This window comes from Entelurus aequoreus, linkage group LG24, assembly GCF_033978785.1.
Source record: "Entelurus aequoreus isolate RoL-2023_Sb linkage group LG24, RoL_Eaeq_v1.1, whole genome shotgun sequence".
NCBI lineage: Eukaryota > Metazoa > Chordata > Actinopteri > Syngnathiformes > Syngnathidae > Entelurus > Entelurus aequoreus.
This window is the reverse complement of record NC_084754.1, coordinates 26969599-26993384: the sequence shown is the minus strand read 5'-3', so window position 1 is coordinate 26993384 and position 23786 is coordinate 26969599. Positions and strand designations below refer to the sequence as shown.

Below are 23786 nucleotides of genomic sequence, written 5' to 3'. Positions count from 1 at the left end.
AAATGGAAAATATGCACAGTTTGTAAAAACGAAACAAAACACAAAACCCTTTTTGATTCTTATGGAATTTTGTGACATTCATTTTGAACAGACTAGCAATTTAAATACTTCATTGATATACAATAATTGATAACAAAGTTATACATTCATAAATAATTAATACAATTCACAATAAATCATCATAATTATTGCAGCAATACATGACATAAAGAACGTGCTGTAATGGTCATTGGTACATAATAAGGACGTGCTGGGTTGTTGATGTGACTACTAACTAGCCTAGTGCTGCCGTCATTGCGGTGTTATGAGCGCTGCTGTTAGCATGTTAAGGGCAGTCATAGAATAGCATGCTTTTTATTGTCACTATACACAGGTACAATGAGATTAAAAGCAACTCCACTGTCAGTGCGACAGTCTACAAATATGCAAAACATAGGAAGAAAAGATAGAAAAATAGTGCAAAAGGAGGTAACGTGCACAGTCCAGTCCTGAGAACGAATGTTCAGAATGTGTTGTTTACAGGAATAAATATTATACTATATACATACAATATATACAGAAGCATTCCGATTGTGGGTGGAAAGTAAAAAGTGCACACAGAGAGGTGCTAAACCATAAAATCAGAATCAGAATCAGCTTTATTGTCATTACGCAGGGTAACGAGATTGAGGCCATTCCATACAGTGTGATGTGTGCATGCAAGAAAACAATGTGTAAATATAGAAAAATATAAAAAATATACAAGTGCAAAGAACGGTGTGGACTGCAAATGTACACCCTATACACTCTGTACAAATGTACACTCTATACCAGTGGTTCTCAACCTTTTTTCAGTGATGTACCCCCTGTGAAATGTTTTTTAATTCAAGTACCCCCTAATCAGAGCAAAGCATTTTTGGTTGAAAAAAAGAGATAAAGAAGTAAAATACAGCACTATGTCATCAGTTTCTGATTTATTAAATTGTATAACAGTGCAAAATATTGCTCATTTGTTGTGGTCTTTCTTGACAACTTTGGAAAAAAAGATATAAAAATAACTAAAAACTTGTTAAAAAAAATAAACAAGTGATTCAATTATAAATAAAGATTTCTACACATAGAAGTAATCATCAACTTAAAGTGCCCTCTTTGGGGATTGTAATAGAGATCCATCTGGATTCATGAACTTAATTCTAAACATTTCTTCACAAAAAAAGAAATCTTTAACATCAATATTTATGGAACATGTCCACAAAAAATCTAGCTGTCAACACTGAATATTGCATTGTTGCATTTCTTTTCACAGTTCTTTTTGACAGACATTTTTTAAAAATCTCACATACCCCTTGGCCTACCTTCAAGTACCCCTAGGGGTACGCGTACCCCCATTTGAGAACCACTGCTCTATACACTCTGTACAATGTGACTCTATACACTCTGTACAAATGTACACTCTATACCAGGGGTGTCAAACGTACGGCCCGAGGGCCGGATCAGGCCCGCAAACTGGTTTTAACCGGCCCGCGGGATGAGTTTGGTAAGTATAAATATGGGCCGAAATTTTTGAATGAAAGAAACTGCTGTTTCCACTAGATGTCGCAATACAAAAAATAAACCACATGATGTTAGTACATCAGCCGAGGAAAATGAGCAAACTACATAAATAACATCCTATAATTTGATTTTGATATTATTTTTTTATCTTGATGGATTGAAAATGAACACCAATGAGTTGACTAATGAACATTATCTAATAATTTATTCAGAAAGTATAAATAACAACAAACAAAGATGGAATACTATTAACTACAACATGTAGGTGTAAATAAACCCAACAACATTATGATTTGTACATTTTCAGAATGTGCTTGTTCTATTTTTAAACAAAGAAAACAATCTGAAGTTTTCTTTATTTTTAAGTTATTGTGCCGTGATTTTACCAGTCTGGCCCACTTGGGCATAGATTTTCCTCCATGTGGCCCCCGATCTAAAATTAGTTTGATACCCCTGATCTAAACTTTACCGCTGCTTGTATTTTTTTCCATATTTTATTGTAATATTTTCAGAATGTGTTTGTTCTATTTTTGGCCAAAGTAAGACAAAGAAAACAATCTGAAGTTATTTTTTTGTTTTAATGCTATGGTTGTAATAGTCCGGCCCGCGTGTGCACAGATTTTCCTCCGTGCGGCCCCTGAGCTAAAATGAGTTTGACACCCCTGCTCTATACACTCTGTACAATGTGACTCTATACACTCTGTACAAATGTACACTCTATACAGTGGGTGAAATGAATATATACATAATATCTACATGAAAAAAACAGGGTGGTTAGTGGAATGGGTTATTGCACCGAAGAGAAGGCAGTTATGAGGGACAATGGGGCAGTCCGTTCAGGGTGGTTATGGCCCTGGGAAGAAGCTGTTCTTTAGCCTGTTTGTCTTGGTTATCAGTGCCTATGAGAGTTCACCGGGGTTATGGCTTTAGGGAAAAAAACTGTTCTTGAGTAATAATAAGTTTAGAAAGAGCGTCAGACTTTGTGTGCTTCTGTTGAGACGCTACATTACTTACAAGACGTTACTTGTACGATATCATCGCTGAACTTTGTGGCAGGTTACTGCGTCTGCATTCATCTAGCACCAAAATGAGGTACCGATAGTGTCTGCTTTTTTCGAAACGGTTACTTCCGCTTACGTTTGCAGCCGTACCATTATGGAATCAGGTTTTGGTGCCCATCCCTAATGAGCACCATTGTTATCTAGCACTGCATTAACCCTCGTGGGCATGGAGTTTACCAGAGCTGCACATGTTACTTGAATCCTTTTCCACTCCTCCATGAGGATACATATGGATATGAAGGTGGATGTTAGACACCTCACGCTCCAACACTTTGAGGATGCCCCACAACCAAATAGGTACAGGTCTGGAGGAGACATTTTTAGTGATAGGATTCCAATATGGGCACCATAAATGGACAGACTACAATATTGAGGAACTGTACCAGACAGCTTTATGAGCTGGTGGTGATTCAGCAGACAGCACAAAGTGATGAAAATGTTGATACTTACATACTACACGGGCAACAGAATAGGTCATGACCAACTATTAATGGAACTTATGTACGAAGAGTGAGACGATCTATGAACAAGCCTTGCTGTCATCTATGTCAAGGTGTAACCTTAACGTGTGATCTATGTAGCAACTACGACATTTACATGGAAATTCATATCACTTGGCCTCTTCATCACCTTCATCTTCCTCTGCAAGGTATTCTTAAGGTGATGTGTTTGGGCTCGTTATGACGGTGGAAAACTGCCATTCGGGAAAGTTTCCCGAGGGAGTGGATGATGCTTCGCTTTACCGGAGTGAACTACAGTTTCCCAGTGCCCGCAGCACTTATGCAGTCCCAGACCCTTACCGTTGTAGGCAAGACACAAATGTCTCTAGTAAATCTCTTCTGTTATACAAGACGTACGATGACTATTATGCAGAGGTGGGACCAAGTCATTGCTTTGCAAGTCACAAGTAAGTCTCAAGTCTTTGCCCTCAAGTCTCGAGTCAAGTCCCGAGTCAAGACAGGCAAGTCCAGAGTCAAGTCCAAAGTCAAGACTGGAAAGTCTCAAGTCGAGTCCCAAGTCCTGCATTTTGAGTTTCGAGTCCTTTCAAGTCCTTTTAACCACAGACTAATATTTTTACACAGATTGTGTATGCTTTTAAAACGCTGTATTTATTTATTAAAACAAGTGCATTTGAAATTGCAGGAAAAATAATAGTGCTGACATTGCAATTCATAAAAGCACTATTAACAGTAATTTTAATAGTTTAAACAATTTTAAACATTTAACTCATTCCTTTACAGAATAAACACATTTGCAAAAACAAACATTAACATACTATTGGTTGTATTTTATGAAAATAATATTACCACAGAGTTGAGAAGGAGCAAAGATCTTCAATATTTGTATGTGAAAATCACAAATAAATCTTCTGGGGGAGGATGACGCCCCCACAGGGGTTTGGTTTACAAACTTTCAGCCCCACCTAAAACAAAATTCACCAGCCGCCACTGATTATGATGCATTCTCATTTTAGGCAAAATATAAGACAATACTTTCTTAACAGTATAATTGTAACCAGGAATAAGTCTTCAAGTAACAATATTCAAATACTAACATTGTTGGGTAAAACAGCATTTGGTTTTATTCTGAATGTAGTGAAACAAATTGGTGGTTTTAGCTGATATAAAGACTTTCAGGTGTTTATATATGTTTAAGTATTTGGCAGACGCTTTTATCCAAAGCGACATACATAAAAAATACATATATAACAATCACTGTAAACATTATCATTTAAGGGACGAATGTAATACAAAATATCAATACAAAGTGTCAAGACAGAATAAACTCTCTGCTGCTGCAGCAACAGAGATACAGTCTATAGGTCCCTAAGATATATAGATATCTAATGTATTCATACATTGTTTATGTAGGATATACGCATGTTTATACAACCTAATCATATTGTTTCTTCAATTTAAAAATAGCTTACCGTTATTTCCCCCTTCTCTGGGATTATATTCCCAGTTTTGATCTCGGACGTCTGGTCACTTATAGCGTATAAGAATATTATATTACTGTTAAGCAAACTATGAATAATAAAACTTGCCAAAACATGTGTCCGTTATCATAGCTACACGTATGACAAAAAACCTCGTGAAAATCAGTGGTATTCAGTGAGGTAAGATGAATTAAATGCGCTGACAGTTCATTGCTCCTGACAAATGAATTGCACTGAGTGGAGCGGATCACCACTCCAAGATGGCGGCCCCGCGTCTCGTCTGCGCCAGTAGGCAGTAGCGCTCGATGCTGCGTACCCTTAAAACATGTCTATTGTTATAACGTTAGCAGTGAGTTTACAGCCTCACTGATTTAACTACACAGCAAATAAAAGTCATGTTACTTAGCCAATAAACGTTATCTTACATTCAAAACTTACCCTTCTTTGGGCAACTTCAAATGTCGAACGAAGTTGGAAGTTGTTGCGTCTCCGTCTGTAATATTCGAACTGCGTGATTTGCATACGCAATTCGTTTTTTGTTGACCAAGTCGTAGTTTTTATACCCGAACGAAACCAACTTTGGCATAATTGTTTCTCTCTGCCGCATTGTTTGACAACTCTTGTTCATTGGTTGTCCTGCAATTTGATTGGATGAATGCTGTGTGATGAAAACAACGTATAGCTAATTTGATTGGCTGTTGTACTGACAGCACACCAGCTGACAGGCAGCACACACGCTGATAGACAGACACGTACAAAATGAAAGATATGGAGCGCTCCCAAATAACTTTTTAAGCTTTGGGTTTTGGGGAAAGTAGCAAGTCATGTCAAGTCAAAAGGCTCAAGTCCAAGTGAAGTCACAAGTCATTGATGTTAAAGTCTAAGTCGAGTTGCAAGTCTCTTTACATTTTGTCAAGTCGAGTCTAAAGTCATCAAATTCATGACTCGAGTCTGACTCGAGTCCAAGTCATGTGACTCGAGTCCACACCTCTGCTATTATGAAGCAAATACAAGTCCCTTGGGAAGATACAGTATGCTGTCATAAAAAGGGTTGATGAAATTAAAAGGGTGTGCTTACTTTTTGTTCGATATCCGAGCTTGAATATTGTCATCGTTGACTCATAAGATCACAAGATTTTTTTTTTTTACTTTGAAAACTTTAATGATCTCTGACATAATGACATTTTTTTTTTACAACAATGAGAGGTTATGTCAATGCTTTATTGAAATGTTCTCCAGATCCTTGACTTTTGTCAAGTTCATGTGGAAATGCTAGTACAAAGACTAACAATCACAGTGGCTTTAGTCTTTAATAATAATTTAATTTAATCAGAATATATTTTATGGAGGACGGGGATTGGGATTGGTAATTAAATTAATTCATTAATTATTTTTGAATCAATCTAATTTTGAGTAGTTTACTTTTTTTTGGAAATCTTCTTAGTTGTTTTGTTAGCTCGATGCAGGCATGTGGAAATGTGCAACCACATGATTTTTATCAATGTAACTTGTTAAACATGTCTGAAACACACAAACTATACAATGCCATATCCTACCATACCATACCAGTAAATAATGTGACCCTTCTAAAGCAAATGTTGTGTCTCTTATACGATACTTAGTGTGTACACCAGTGGTCCCCAACATTTTTGAGCCCAAGATCCCTGGTCTCAGCCAAAAACCCACACATACATACATACATACATACATACATACATACATTGGGTTGGGCGGCTGTACTCGGGGGGTGGGGTTGAAATGGCCGCGTTGTCGAGAGCCATGGGATCTGAGGTATGGGGCGGTATAGCTCGGTTGGTAGAGCAGCCGTGCCAGCAACTTGAAGGTTGCAGGTTCGATCCCCGCTTCCGCCATCCTAGTCACCGCTGTTGTGTCCTTGGGCAAGACACTTCACCCACCTGCTCCCAGTGCCACCCACACTGGTTTAAACGTAACTTAGATATTGGGTTTCACAATGAAAAGCGCTTCGAGTTACTTGAGAAAAAGCGCTATATAAATATAAATCACTTCATTTCACTTCACTTCACTATGTTGGTCATTCTCCGGGTGGGGGTGTCACTGATGTCATATTAATACATTTTTTTTCTCATATTTTCGCAATCGACTGTTTGGTGACCCCTCGTGTACACTGTGGGCTACTGAAGGATTGCACCTACTAAAACATGTGCACTTGATAGCACATGCAAAGCTGATCTACTACGATTTAGATTGTGTTTCCTAAATGAGCAAAATAGAGAGAGCAATCCATTTAGCAGATATTATTTATCTGCATAAATATGCAGATATTATTTATCTGCATAAATAATATTATGCAGATAATTAGAACGCCCACCACAGAAGGATGTGGAGATGCAAATATTCAATAATCATTTAGCACTGGCAGTGGGATTTATAATGTATTTTTTTGTGGGCACGGTTTTGTGTCAATATTTAGCACATTTAGAAGGTATGTACAAACTGGCACAGTTATGCACAAATGGTTGCATGTCTGTCAGGCTGCGCTGCTGTCAGGAGGCAGCAATCAGTGCAATATGACAAACAATGGGGAGAGAAAGTCTTCTATGCGCATGACGAAAACCTACATAAATGTGTCATTTTCACATTTACTTTGATGGTGATCCATTTTTAATATTATTAATATATCTTCTATATATCAGTTATATAACACTTTTTTCTTACATCAGGATCATTGCGGTACCCCATCGTAGATACTGCCAATGTTTTTCTGTCTCCCAGGGTACACCTTAGGCATGCTATAAATAGACTTAGACTTAGACTTAGACAAACTTTAATGATCCACAAGGGAAATTGTTCAACACAGTAGCTCAGTTACAATGATGGAAAGGACAATGCAGGTATGAATAGACTAATATAGCCAAAAAAAAAATCTAACATATATACGAATATATACATAATATGTGTACAGAGTAATTTATATACAGATATATTATATTATGTCTATAACATATGTACAATATAAACCAATGACCATGTACAATATTACAGTATATACAGTATATATTACAGCAGCAGCATAAAATAGAGAGTAGGTCCAGCAGGAAATAGAAAATAGACATTATAAACAAAGAGAAGTAGCTAACATGTCAGGTGTCAGGTAATAGGCAGATGTCATCTATTGCTGTATGGCGAGTGATTATACAGCTGGATGGAGTGTGGAATGAAGGAGTTCTTGAATCGCACAGTGCGGGAAGGAAGTTGAAGGAGCCTGTTGGAGTATGAACTCCAAATAAGTTCTGTTGTCTAAATCGAGTTTCCTATGTAGCCCAGAAAAGATGATAAAGATATAGTTGTGAGCTACATGTCCCATACCATAGCAAAATCAGCATGATGGAGCATGATGCTGAATGTGCAGGAAATGAATGTCTCCATGGTGACAGCCTGTAGTACATCAAAAATGATCATTTAAATAGGGCAGTCTGCGACCACTTTTGCACTTGTTATTAGTACACGCAGTCTTAAGGCTGGAATATAGTCTCGCACGGAGCTTGTGTCCCTCTGGGGACTGTAATTCTCTTTCAAAACCCTAAAGGGCAGTGTTTTCCGGTGTGAGCAACCACAACTTCTGCAGACTATCTTCCTGAGAGAGGGTTGTTCCCGTGTGTAGTGGTGGTTGCAAACTTGTATTAAACAATGTCGTCTGAAGCGACACCCACTTTAATGTTAGCGCTACAACCAATCCCTTTGAAACAACGGTCACTTTTAATCTACCGTATTTTTCGGACTTTAAACCACTATTTTTTCCAATGCTTTGAAACCTGCAGCATATGAAATGGTGCGGCCGTTAGTGTTTTGTATTCAACAAATAGTTGTCGTATTACGTCGACAGAGACGCTGAAAAAGTGTGCTACTGTTTTTGTTCTGGCGCCATCTTTGGGACTAGTTTGCTCACTACAGGTGCTGCGGGTTGACAATGTACTTCCTGTCTTGTGCCGGAAGTATATTTGTCTGTAGTATTTCTGCTCCAATTGATTCTTTATTCATCATTCCAAGCAAGGTTTATAAGTTTTACAATACAACTAAAACTATTCATACTTACTAAACTCTCCCATGTGTGATGTCTGTAGGAGTGTGGTCATGCATATTTGTACATGCAATCGAAATGTAATCAAGCCAGCGTCGTTAGCATTGGCGAATAGGCTAACACATTTTTAAGTGCTTGTGTTAGAATTATAAACTTAAAATGACATTGAATTGGTATTGTGTCAGTTTTGTAAATTCACCAAAGCATCACCGTGGACTTAAAACTTACAGTTTAGTTGATTGGAGAGCAAGCTTCCGCAGCTACTGGGTCCATGACGACTACTTCTGTTTTGTTATTATTGCTGTTTGACCATTTAGGAACAATTAAGGTATGTAAATAAACATTTACAAAATATTTTGTTCCGGTATATATCCGTGGCTTATAGTCTGGTGTTGCTAATATATGTACAAATATTTATTTCTTCTAAAATTTGGTGGGTGCAGCTTAAATACCTGTGCGCAAAGCTTCAAAACTGTAAGAGAAGACGTTCGGGGAATGTGGGCTGCGCAACCTCTGAAAGAGTCGAGACAATCTTTGTACTGCAGTTAGGCGAAGAAGTGTTGTATAAATGGTCATATTTGTGAATTTCATCGATTAAACACTCCTTGATTTTCTCCTTTGTTTTTATATTGGAGATTGTAGTTTTTATTTTGCTTTCGCTGGGCAGAAACCCCCGTAAATGATGTGGCAACAAGCGGACCAATCACAGTTTCGTGGTTCGATTTTTTCCGATGTGCAGGTCAAGGTCTGCGGGAGGGTCCGCAGGTAGAGAAGCAAGACGCCAATGTGAGGCAAAAGTTTATTCCAGGCTTTAGTAGGTCACCTGCAACCAGCTCACTAATAGTACACACAATTTAATCGATTACACACGCTATTAAGCACTAGATCAGGCCTTACTTACCGTATTTTCCGGACTATAAGGCGCAATTAAAATCCTTTCATTTTCTCAAAACTCAACAGTGCGCCTTATAACCCGGTGCACCTAATGTACGGCATAATTTTGTGCTTACTGACTTCAAAGCTATTTTATTTGGTACAATGTGAAATTATATGTGTGACCAGTTGATGGCAGTCACAGATAAGAGATACGTGTAGACTGCAATATGACTCAAGTAAACAACACCAAAATGTTATATGTTCCTTGAAAATATAGAACATTATACATGGCGCTCGAAAATCCATCAAAATGTTTTAGTATGACTTTGGTAAGCTATGAAGCCGCACCGCTTGAAGGATTGTACTGTGCTTCAACATACCGTATTATTATGGTGTGTGTATAAGGTAATACATTATCTAGCGTTTCGTTTCGCAATATTATGCAAAAGCAACTTTACTTATCTTCTGGTACCTGCTGATATGCATTTGGGATCTGCATAAGTCCTGAAAATTTGTGCGCATCCGCCTTTGTAGTTGGTGCCGACACCGTAGTCGATAAGCGTCTTCTTTTTCTTTATCTTCTTGTTATGTGACATTCATCCTCCGCTGTTGCCATTTCTAATATAATATAGTGTAAAGTTCTTACTTAGATCGGTCAGTAAACTCGCCATGAAAGCGCTAAAACATACCGGTGTAGTGAGTTAACATTATTCACCCAAGGAAATTTAGTTATTAGAGGGTTCCGATCCGGCGATGTTGTTGCACTCATAAGCCATGGATGAGGAAATGCTGCTCCGTTATTGATTGAAGTAAAGTCTGAATGTCATTAAAACAGTTAGCTCCATCTTTTGACACTTCTTCCACTCCCGTCCTTGCACGCCACACCGCTACAACAAAGATGACGGGGAAAAGATGCTGCCGAAGGTGAGCCGCGTAAATAAGACCGCCCACAGATGATTTGTAAAACATAATCTATGCACATTTTGACCAAAGAAGCACCATTACATGTTATGTAGACCACAAGGAAGTGTTTTCCATTTAGAAAAAAATTATAATAACATGACCCCTTTAATGCGCCCTGTAATCCGGTGCGCCTTTTGTATGAAAATAGACCTGACTAGACCCGCTCATCGGCAGTGCGCCTTATAATACGGTACGCCCTATGGTCCGGAAAATACAGTATTACCTGAGTGCACATTTTGAAAGTGTTGTGCTGTCCCAATTGATAATGTTTGTTGCACACTCGGTGATAATGACTATGAACATGTTAGAGGGCTCTCTTTGGCATGCTGTACCTTTAAGTCAGGGGTGTCAAACGTATGGCCCGAGGGCCGGATCAGGCCCGGGAACAGGTTTTATGAGTTTGCTAAGTATAAAATTTAACCTGAAATTTTTGAATGAAAGACACAGCTGTTCTAAATGTGTCCACTGGATGTCGCAATAGCAATTATTTGTATCTTTGTAGATGATGCTACATATGTACAAATAAAACCACATGATGTTAGTACATCAGTCGAGAAAAATTATCAAATTACTTTAATTTGATTTTAATATAATTTTTTTATCTTGATAGATTGAAAATCAACACCAATGAGTTGACTCATGAACATAATTTGATCAGAAAATATAAATAACAACAAATAAATAATTGCAACATGTAAGTGTAAAAAACAACAACATTATGATTTGTACAATTTCACAATGTGCTCGTTCTATTTTTAAACAAGAAAATAATCTGAAGTTGTCTTTATTTTTAAGTTATCGTGCCGTGATTTTACCAGTCAGGCCCACTTGGGAGTAGATTTTTCTTCATGTGGCCCTCGGTCTAAAATGAGTTTGACACCCCTGCTGTAAGTCAACCGTGACACAGGCACAAACACATGAACTCGATCAGAAACTTTCAATATGCCGTTCTTCAAAGGCAAGTCTCTGCTGTTGACGATCAAATTAAATGCGACTACAAAGAAGTGTAACTGTTCAAAGGTCCGCCCACACCGGACTGCTGTGTGTCATCCTGACCTGCATAGCTCCCAAATGCCTTAGAACCAGCAGGCATCCATCATAGTTGGCAGATGAATGTGTGTGAGAAAGTTGTGTGCATGTATGAAAAAGATGCTGCAACGTCATTTGTTTGGATTTTTTGGTGTTTTGACGTGTGTGTTTTGTATCCGATAGGCACTGAAAGTTTGAGGCTGCAGTCAAATATGCACGGCGCTCAATCAACGGTACTAAAGACAGGTGCGAGGGAGTGAGGATAAGGAGGAAGAGATGGGAGTGGGTGGAAGAGAAGGCGATAAAGAGGAACTGGACGAGGCAAAGGAGGAAGAGGAAATGTTGGGGAGTTGAGCACAGTTGTGTGTAGGTCACACAAACACACGCACACAAAAGCTACATTATGTTCTTGTTGTGGATGTGTGAGTGCACAAAACATCAGACTGCGTTGTGATGGATTCCACTGCAACAATGTATCATAAGAGGCATGTTTTTCAAGGAAGTAATACCCCAGACGGTCTACACGGGGTGTTTGTACAGTACAGTACCAGAAGCCAATCCAAAAATAAGTATAATTTGGTGACCTGCTAGGTCATTTTTATTCTGGAAGACATAACCATGATCTATCGTCAGTGTTATGACGGAGGGCAGGAGGTTCTCATTTGGCCGCATTCATTGGTCTCTCAGTGTGGTGAAGTCTTCCGGTACCCTTAGCAGAGAAACTGATGGAGGTTTTGGGCTTATGTGCGACACGTCTCTACCTCCAAATACACTATTATGCCAAAAGTATTTGGCCACCCATCCAAATGATCAGAATCAGGTGTCCTAATCACTTGGTCTGGCCACAGGTGTAAAAAATCAAGCACTTATGTATGGAGACAAACATTTGTGAAAAGAATGGGCCGCTCTCAGGAGCTCAGTGATTTCCAGCGTGAAACTGTCATAGGATGCCACCTGTGCAACAAATCCAGTCGTGAAATTTCCTCGCTCCTAAATATTCCAAAGTCAACTGTCAGCTTTATTTTAGGAAAATGGAAGAGTTTGGGAACAACAGCAACTCAGCCACCAAGTGGTAGGCCACGTCAACTGACAGAGAGGGGTCAGCGGATGCTGAAGCGCATAGTGCAAAGACTTTCTGCACAGTCAGTTGCTACCGAGCTCCAAACTTCATGTGACCTTCCAATTAGCCCACGTACAGTACGCAGAGAGCTTCTTCAGGTGTTTATTGTTAAACTTCGAAAGGACCTGTTCATGTGAACTCTTGTGTAGGGTGACCACACATGTCAATCATCCTGTTTTTACTGGCAAATCATTTTTTTTGCCCTTCTTTCCTGGCGTCTTTCCAGTCCCGTTTTTACCCAGGTTTTGCTCTCCACGGGAAAAAAAAAATCCTCACCGGGTCCGCTCGCAGTGCTCATGAAAGGAGCGCTACGAGTTTGAGTCAATCAAATCAACAACGCGACATGAAGACAAAGGGAAGACATTTATGTCAAAAATCCAAACTTTGTGTAAATATCTTGACAAATAGGATACTTATTATGTTTAACTCAAGAAGAGCAGGCAGCTGGTCACACTTCCTCAAATGTTCTGTAACATCGAGGGAGAAAAGGCATGAGACAGCTTGATAAATGTCTCAACTATGACTATGTAACTATAAGCTCCGTGAAGGAGCCCGTAATTGTTTTCATTTTAGCAATATTACAAAGTTCTTCATGAGGAAAGCTTATTCTGTATTTAAAAGGGGAACTGCACATTATTTGGAATTTTGCTTATTGTTCACAATTCTTATGAGAGACAAAAAGACAAAAGATTTGTGTTTTTTTCGCTTTCTAACATATGCAAATCGGTTTGGTCTAAGTGGCTTGCAATGCAGCTAATTCTGCCTCTAAATACCCTGGATGCATATGCAAAAGTGCAATATATTTATCTGTACAGTAATCTATTTATTTATATCTGCACCTTATTGCTTTTTTATCCTGCACTACCATGAGCGAATGCAACGAAATTTCGTTCTTATCTGTACTGTAAAGTTCAAATTTGAATGACAATAAAAAGGAAGTCTAAGTTTAAGTCTAATTCTGCCTCTAAATCACTTTAAAAATGCATTCACAAACTGCCAACAATACTTCATTTACGTTCCGTAACCTGTATAACAACCAAGCTGTAGCGACATTGTTATTGTGAAAGCAAATGAGCAAATTATCCATCCATCCATCCATTTTCTACCGCTTGTCCATTTCGGGTCCTGGGGGGTGCTGGAGCCTATCTCTTATAATTTATTTTTTTTCTATCTATCAATTTGGTTTTGGAATTTGTGAATTTGTAAATGGCACCGCAGGATCACAATCCGGTAGAGCAATGAGTGTTAGACTTAGACTTAGACAAACTTTATTGATCCACAAGGGAAAATGTTCCACGCAGTAGCTCAGTTACAAAGGATGGAAATAATAACCAATGTTTTGTTTTGTTAGTCGCAGGGTTCTTAAGCTGGTTGGCAGGGGATCTAATATGTTTATCACTCAATCTAAATTGTTTTCTTTGTTTTTTTAATGTTTTAATATTTTTGTTTATATTTCATCTCTCTATGGTAAAATATAGTATACCCACCAAAAATACATACACCTGGACTATAAAGTTACAAAATCAGCAGGAAATCAATAGTTTTTTCCCTCCCCAATTGTATAGTCAATCGGGCAAGTGTGCCCAAAAGTGGGGCCCAAATACACTTTGACTGGCCAAATGAACCAAAATGTGGCTTACAAAATGTAAAATATATTCATCCTAACCTCTTTCAAGCTGACACAGTCAATGATGGCACGTGCACAAGACCAACCGGTTGCCTATGGCGGTATGGGGGATAAACTCCTCACTCGGCCGTGCCAGCAACCTGAGGGTTCCTCGTTCGATCCCCAGCTTCTACAAACCTAGTCACGTCCGTTGTGTCTTTGAGCAAGACACTTCACCCTTGCTCCTGATGGGTCGTGGTTAGCGCCTTGCATCCCGCCATCAGTGTGTGAATGTGTGTGTGTGTGAATGGGTGAATGTGGAAATAGTGTCAAAGCGCTTTGAGTACCTTGAAGGTAGAAAAGTGCTATACAAGTACAACCCATTTACCATTTACTCATGGCTAAAATTGCTGTGTTTGGCCCTCAACCTATTGGCCCTTGGATCGCAAAAAGTTCGGGCACTCCTGCAATAGATGCTTCCACTGGTCGCTGTATCTATAATTATTCCAGTAAAAATACACTAATGTTCGGTTCTGATTGACAATTTTGAGAAACATTTATTGAAGACTGTTTATTATTGAAGCTACAGTTTGCAATAGTGTAGATCTGCACTTAATCATACTGAAAACCTTTATATAATTTTGGTTTGCTCAATTGGATTCATTTTTCAAACAATTTCAAATTCCACACATCTATGTTTTTCCCCAAGTCTAATGTACTGTGTTGAAATTGTTTGAATTATTGATATATTTCCTTTCAGGTGTATCTGCAGGTGTTACACTATGCATTAGATCAGATTTCTGTACAAACCTCCAGGAATGACTTATCCCAACTTTTGTGTGTTGCAGCCATGCAGGAGGCTATGACAGCGACCCCAGCACACCCATGGTGTACAGCTGCAGCACACAGTACCGCATACACACCCACGGCGTCTTCAGAGGACTGCAGGTACCACTCACACTTCTTAAACTTACTTGTGTGCTCTTAATTAATACATATGGGAGAGTGAGACCACCAACTTCAAATGGAATTTCTTGCAAGCTAACATGATAGCAATCTAAACTATAGCTTTCCCTGCACACTTTTGTATGGGTAACAATCATTTTGTCATAAAGTCCTCTCACCTTACAATCAGCCGTTTTACTCTAGAGAAGACTACGTAGGTGAGCTCTGAACCTATACCACAATTTTAGAACCCTCTGGTGGTGATAAAGAAAGTCCATCCATCCATCCATCCATTTCCTACCGCTTGTCCCTTAGTCATATTTATAAGTGCCCACACGTGTTGCTGCCAGTTTGATGTTACTCACTGAAGAGACAGAAGAATAAATCATTACAAACAGTTTGTAAATATAGTCAAATCCAAACATCAACTGACTAATGGAATTGATATGAAAATGATAAAAAGTTGTAAAAAAATATCTCAGAAAAATAAACCTTCATCGTTAATTTTTAATTTCTTCTGTTACTTTTACAGACAAAATGAAAAGAGCTAATTTAGTGACAAAGGATGAGTAAAGACAAACTGCAGACCACTTTCCTTACCTCCACAACTTTCCCAAATTATTGAGGAAATATCATAGTATCTATGCTGTTATAAACATATTTTACTTTGGAACACTGGATAAAAAAAATAAAAATCGACTTGATTTTTAAAAGATTTTTAAAAATCACATAGGAGTGAGTCGCGAATCTCATTTTGTCAGATTCAAAATCGATTAATAATTTTCAAGAATATATTTTTTCAATTTTAAAAATCTATTTTTAAAAGAGCCCTTTTTCGGCACTTTCCGCACTATATGTCATACGTCAGCAGCCAAGAGGAGCTTTTGTAACCTGTAACCGGTTTTGAAATGTTTGCATTCAGTTTTGTCTAACGATTAATCTTTTAAATCACATTAATTCACTCTTCTGAATTTAGGCTAATCCTAATTAATCAGAGGTTAGTACTTGCTTGCATAATTTAAATTACCTTAAAAACGCAAATGTAATTTCATCGTGAGAATGTCATACAGGGTCATTTTTTAAACGTTTTACTTGTTTGTACGTTATTCATCTATCTTAACGATTTTATTTTAAGTCACGTCAGCATTTTTTTTTTTAAGTGAAATTTACAAGTGAGCACACCAGTCCGGTTTCTCCTCACCAGGGCTGTCGTATGGGGGGAAAGGTGATGACAATTTTAAGTGCCCACAGACAGCTAGGGCCCACACATAGCCCCCCAGTAGTCTCCATGACAAAATAACAAATTATATTTATATATATATCTACACACACACACACACACAGTACAGGCCAAAAGTTTGGACACACCTCATTCAATGCGTTTTCTTTATTTTCATGACTATTTACATTGTAGATTGTCACTGAAGGCATCAAAACTATGAATGAACACATGTGGAGTTATGTACTTAACAAAAAAAAGGTGAAATAACTGAAAACATGTTTTATTTTCTAGTTTCTTCAAAATAGCCACCATATGCTCTAATTACTTTTTCACACACTCTTGGCATTCTCTGGATGAGCTTCAAGAGGTATTCACCTGAAATGGTTGTCACTCAACAGGTGTGCTTGAAGCTCATTGAGAGAGAATGCCAAGAATGTGCAAAGCAGTATTCAGAACAAAGGGTGGCTATTTTGAAGAAACTAATGAGGTGGCGACTTCTCTAGGGTGTACCCCGCCTTCCGCCCGAAGTCATCATGGCATAATAACTTAAAAATACAACTACGACAACTAGGTTGTTTTCTTTGTTTTACTTTGGCCCAAAAAAGAACAAGCACATTATGAAAATGTACATATCACAAATAATTATTTTGCCAAAACACTTGAGGTTAGTTGAAAATTCTGAGGGAAAAAATTGTGTAGTTTCAAAAACACCAAGAATACAATGAACTTAGATTTAATCTCAGTATCTACAAATCAATTAAACTGGCAGTCCCAGCCCATCTAGGCTCGAACAAAAAATTTTAATAAAGCATAAATAATAACTCCTATGTATCAAGTACCTCATTTGTCACGTCCACATATTAATCCTGTGGTAACTCAACAAACCATACAGACTGAGGTAGAAACTATTCAAGAGGGTTGAGTTACTTCTTGCCTTTCTAGGCATCACTGTGTATTGACAGAAAAATAAAAGCTGTGCAATGTGTGAACAATTTCAACAAACCCAAAATAAAACTTAAAAGACTAACAGCATTGCAATAATCACACACTAATCAGTTTATTTAAATTTGCACATAAGACAATCATTTTCACAGAACTATATTAATGTGCAGTGTCTCATACAACATTTTAAGTGGGTATTGTTTATTTTACTCCTGTTTGTTTTACGTTGTGTCGAAGGGGGAGGAGTCTCAGCCCCGCTTTACTGTGTACCTCTTGTTGGTAAACTTGCTCGACCCGGAATAAACTTTTGCTTGCCTAACAGAATTACTGTTGCGACATCCAGTGGACACATTTAGAACAGCAGTTTCTTTAATGTAAAAATGCAGCTAAATTTTACACTTAGCAAACTTGTCTCACGGGCCGCATGTTTGATATCCCTGCATTAGAGAGTGTGCATGAGAAATCAGACTAATTTAGTGCACGGAAACGTAGTGACTGACTTTCAAATCATAACATTACCTGTGACTTTTGCTGGTAGAGAAAAGTTGTCTAGCAAACTGAAAGTAGTTAAAAACTATCTCAGATCCACAACAAGCCAAGTGAGGCTAAATAGCCTTGCTAGACTTGCAACTGAAAGTCAGATAAGCCGACAATTGGACTTCTAAGACCTTATCCGCAAATTTGCTAACAAAAAAGCCGGCATTCGGCTTTCTGATGAGACTTACAGTGAACAAACAAGCTAATGTCAACTTTAATCCAGATTAGATGAGGCGAGTGCTTGTTTTTGATATTTGTCAACAACGTATGCATGTGCTCTTTACTAGCACATGTAAGTTAAATGCTACATATTTTTACCTGTGGACTATCTTGATCCAGGACACTTTGTTTTTTTGCATATTAGTGCTTGATTGTTAAATACAATAATGTATCCACTATACCTATTTGTTGAGTGGTTAATTGAAAATGTATTTGCAATCAGAGGTGCAATAACATGTTTTAAAACAATGAAATGAGAATAAGACAACTAATAATACATTTTACATAATACTCTGACTTGTTAAGTCTTCAATCGCAAAAAAAGAAACATATAGGGTGTATTACACCAGGCACTGTCAAGAACACTAAAAAAAACAACAAAATTGCAGGTGGCAATGAATAGGGTTGAGGGGCCCTCACCGATATTCTAATAGGGGAACCAGAATTCCTAGCAACGGCTCTGCTCCTCACTCATCTTTGCACTAACGTATGCATTGACCTGATCACTGACCATGACCACGGTTAAGTTAAAGGATCATTTCCGCTCAAAATAAATAGTGTGATTAATCTGCGTACATTTCTGCCAGTGGGTGCTCGGACGGGCGATAAATCTGACGCTACTTTTCTGAGCATGTGCGATTTTTGCTTGGTGGTGAGAAATAATTTGCCATCAATCCCACGTGGGTGCTCAGGGATCGGCGCCTATGTCTGCGGATATATGATTAATGCATGATTAATTATAATTAATCGCATGAGTTAATGCATTACATTTGACAGCCCTAGTTGTATTATGATTTTCAGACAAAGTGATATATAATAATAATATATAAACCGAGTATCGGTTTGACTCAAGAATTGATTCTGAATTCCCCCCTAATCATGACTTATTGTTAGATTCACATCCCTAAACAGAATCCGAATCACTTTTACTGGCCAAGTATGTTTAACACACAAGGAATTTGACATGGTAGTAATGTGACATATTCCAAAAATGAAGCTTTTTTTCAAGTAACCCTCAATATATGTCAATATTTACAATGAAATATGCCATACATTAATTATTGTGCAATATTTTTTGTATTGGGCAGCACGGTGAACACGGGGGTTAGTGCTGGTGCCTCACAATTAAAAAGGTCCTAGGTTCGATCCCCACGGGCTCAGGGTCTTTCTGTGTGGAGTTTGCATGTTCTCACGGTGACTGCGTGGGTTCCCTCCGGGTACTCTGGCTTCCTCCCACCTCCAAAGACATGCACCTGGGGATAGGTTGATTGGCAACACTAAATTGGCCCTAGTGTGTGAATGTGAGTGTGAATGTTGTCTGTCTATCTGTGTTGGCCCTGCGATGAGGTGGCGACTTGTCCAGGGTGTACCCCACCCTCGCCCGAATGCAGCTGAGATAGGCTCCAGCCACCCCCGCGACCCTGAGAGGGACAAGCTGTATAAAAAGGAAGGATTTTTTTGTATGAGATCTTATTAAATTAACATACCGTAATTTCCGGACTATAAGCCGCTACTTTTTCTCCTCGTTCTGGTCCTTGCGGCTTATACAAGGGTGCGGCTTATTTACGGCCTGTTCTTCTCCGACACAGACGAAGAGGATTTCGGTGGTTTTAGTACGCAGGAGGAAGACGATGACACAATGATTAAAGACTGACTTTTCATATACCGGTAGGCTGGTTATTTTGCTAACGTACAGGCGAGCACTTTGTATTACTTTGCACCGTTGTATTATTTGTACTCTGCACGAATGCTGTTCGCCATGTCAAAGATGTGAAAGTTTGATTGAATGATTGAAAGATTTATTGTTAATAAATGGGACGTTTTGCGTTCCCAAACAGTCATCTCTGTCCCGACAATCTCCTCCGTGGTAGCAGGAACCCCTATATACTACGGTAATTACACATCAAAACCCTGCGGCTTATAGTCGGGTGCGGCTTATATATGGAGCAATCTGTATTTTCCCCTAAATTTGGCTGGTGCGGCTTATAGTCAGGTGCGGCTTATAGTCCGGAAATTACGGTAGTTGTAATGTCGGTGGGGGACACACACAATTAATTACCACACCTATTTACCGCACACACACACACACAGATTCAAATATTAATCTAAATAAAACCTTTGATATTCAAATGTTTCTAGCTGGTGTTACCCAGGCAGAACGACCAATCACACGTAAGCAAGAAACGAGACAATGGATGAGCTTGGGGGCGGCCTAAGGGGAACCAAGCTTCAGCGTTAGTTTCCCACTTTGATCCTTCCACATTTAATATAGCGTAAAATTATTTTCATATAATGCCTTTTGAAAAAGTGCAGGGGACAATTGTCCGTCTTTCTTTATCTGACCCAATATATATTTTGTACAGTATAAAAACACAGGTAACAGTTATTTCTGTTAATTCAGGGGTGTCAAACTCATTTTAGATCCGGGGCCACATGGAGAAAAATGTACTCCCAAGTGGGCCGGACTGGTAAACTCCCGGCACGATAACTTAAAAATAAAGACAACTTCAGATTGTTTTCTTTGTGTAAAAATAGAACAAGCACATTCTGAAAATGTACAAATCATAATGTTGTTAGGGTTTTTTTACACTCACATGTTGCGGTTAATAGTATTCTATCTTTATTTGTCGTTATTTATACTTTCTGAATAAATTATGTGATAATGTTCATCAGTCAACTCATCTGTGTTCATTTTCAATCTATCAAGATAAAAAAATAATATCAAAATCATATCACAGGATGTTATTTATGCAGTTTGCTCATTTTCCTCGACTGGTGCACTAACATCATGTGGTTTATTTATTTTTTTTACATATGTAGCATCATCTACAAAGATAAAAACAATTGCTATTGTGACATCTAGTGGACACATTTAAAACAGCAGTTTCTTTCATTTAATAATTTTCGGCTCATTATTAAACTTAGCAAAATCATCCCGCGAGCCGGATAAAACCTGTTTGCAGGCCTGATCTGACCCGTTGGCCGTACGTTGGACACCCCTGTGTTAAATAAACTAATAAATAATTTTTTTTGGTTAAAGATATCCTTGTGCATGTTTGAAAGTCACTCTCCATATGATGACTTTATAGGGTACAAGTTTATATTTTCAAAAATGAACAGTGTCATGTGATGTGATTTAGGTTTATAGTGACTAAGATATGTTTTTCTTCGAAATGCTGCAGATGAGGAAAAATAACTATTATTTTGTTATGTGTGTTATTTCCTGTGACTTTCCCCCACAGGGCGTCTGCAGTGAGCAGTGGGGTTATTACGGGGCACTTTGGGTGGGGGGATGCCTGTCTAAAGGGCGTGACTAACTGCTCCCTTTGGGATGCAGTCAAACTGGGGTCACTTTACTACTAATTATCATAGAATGAAAATAAAGAATATGAGTGTTTTATTATAATCAGCCTATGAGAACTACACTGATTCAATTACATGAGCTCATCTATAAACCAAAATCATATGAAACCATAATTGACTATATTACATTTTGCAGGTATGGGTCATTTCGTTTTCTTCTGTTCATGTGTGTGCAGGACGTAAGGCGGGTGCCTAGCATCAATCCAACCATAGTGCGGTCGGAGAGCAGCGAGAAGCGTCCGTTCATGTGTCCTCACCCAGGATGCAACAAGCGCTACTTCAAGCTGTCGCAATTGCAATTGCACGGCCGTAAACATTCAGGTGAAAACACTCAAGATGAACGTTTCCTCTCCCCCTTTTGCTATCAGTGTTGCCTCCCACACATACATGATAAAACAAACTAGATCATCCAGTGAAATGCATGGGAAAAAAACACATTTCCTCATTTAGAACCATTGAGAACTTACCATGGAACCAACCTCTAATTTGTTCATAGTTTGAATTTTTAAATTTTTTAGCATGTAAATACAAACTATCACTGTTCAGTGAACATTATATTGAGATATATAAGTTCAAATTAACTTTTGCTGTGAAGAAAGTCTTATTGTGTGTGCCTGAGAAGCCAAAAATGCCATACGCTTGTGTTGTTTTAGGCTGTACGAACCGTTGAAATCGTGAAAAGGATAAACGTTTCATCAGAGTTCCCCGAGAAGTTATCAAAAAGGCGGAAGAGTGCAAGATTTTATGAAACGACGACGAGAAAATCAGCACACACTCCAGTCCAGTTGAGAATTGCATGAGTTTACTTCGTTAAAGGTGTGTTTGATATACTACACTGCAAAAAGTCGGTGTTCAAAAACAAGAAAAAAAATACAAAAATTAGGGGTATTTTACTTGAACTAAGCAAAATTATCTGCCAAAGGAACAAGAAAATTTGGCTTGTCAAGACTTTCCAAAACAAGTAAAATTAGCTAACCTTAGAACCCAAAAATACCTTAAAATAAGTATATTCTCACTAATAACAAGTGCACTTTTCTTGGTAGAAAAAAAATGAGACCTTTTTTCTCAATATGTTGAAAAATATTCTTAAATTAAGTAAATGCTAGTGCCATTATCTTGACATAATGATATAATAATAATAATAATACCTGGGATTTATATAGCGCTTTTCTAAGTACCCAAAGTCGCTTTACATGTTAAAAACCCATCATTCATTCACACCTGGTGGTGGTAAGCTACTTTCGTAGCCACAGCTGCCCTGGGGTAGACTGACGGATATGCGCTCGGCATTACATTTCTTGAAACCAGCAAACTTATACTAAAAACTAATGTATTTGTTCTTAATGGAAAGGCAACAAGGCAACCGCTTGTTACTCTCAGGGTCTACTAGCCGCTCAGGCAAATCAAATTGTCTAAAAATGCATTTTTCCATCGATAACATGACATCATAGCGCCAAGTGCGTGCTCTTTCAGTCAATTAGTGCGCATATATACAGCCCGGCCTCTGGCAAAAAAAATTTTAATTGTAATTTTGAAGAATTTATCTGAATGTGCATGAACTATTTCTGTTCAAAATTGTTAGAAATGTCACATGTTAAATGTTTAAATATTAACTGTCAGTTTACTGTACTGTGCCAACTGTACTACTGTATGAGTACATCTTTTATATTGTTTCATTGAAAATAGAACAACAAAGTCCATTTGGCTGTCATCCGTTTTAATTATGAGACACAATTGTGTCAAAGTCATGATTTTTTTTTTCATGCTTGAAATAAGAAATTATTACTTTAAAAAAGTAGTTTTATACTTGTGAGTTTTGATGACACAGCTTTGCATCAGTTGATATTCTAGTTTCAAGCATGTTTTACTCAATATAGGTCATAAATCTCAGCAACAAGCTGTAATATCTTACTGTGATCATTTAGGACCAAAACCCTTAAAACAAGTAAAACACTCTAACATCAAATCTGCTAAGTGAGAAGAATTATCTTATCAGACAGAAAATAAGCAAATATCACCCTTATTTGAGATATTTAATCTTACTTAGATTTCAGTTTTTGTAGTGTATTAACAGTTATTTTTTCCCTCTTAAGTATTATGTTAATATTATTTGTATTTCTTAAACACATGTTTGCTACAAGTGTTTTGAAAAGCACCAACTCGACGTGTCTAAATAAAATAAAGCAAATGTGAGCAAAAGCCAAAATAGTTAAACTTTTACCAAAGGCAACAAACGTGAATGAATCTTTCAGCACACACTGCAAAAACTGAAATCTAAGTAAAATTAAATACCTCAAATAAGGGTGATATTTGCTTATTTTCTGTGTGATAAGTTAATTCTTCTCACTTAGCAGATTTTATGTTAGAGTGT

At 38.0% G+C, this 23786-nt stretch overlaps 1 protein-coding gene across 5 annotated transcripts in view; it reads left to right on the top strand.

Annotated features, from left to right (window-relative positions):
* wt1a (WT1 transcription factor a) overlaps positions 1-23786 on the top strand; it is a 66408-nt gene that overhangs the window by 29231 nt on the left and 13391 nt on the right. For all 5 annotated transcript variants that reach the window (XM_062035931.1, XM_062035934.1, XM_062035933.1 and 2 more), the window contains 2 exons: positions 15036-15135; positions 21592-21736. In XM_062035931.1, coding sequence (XP_061891915.1) covers positions 15036-15135; positions 21592-21736 — 245 coding nt within the window. The remainder of the gene's footprint in view (positions 1-15035; positions 15136-21591; positions 21737-23786) is intronic.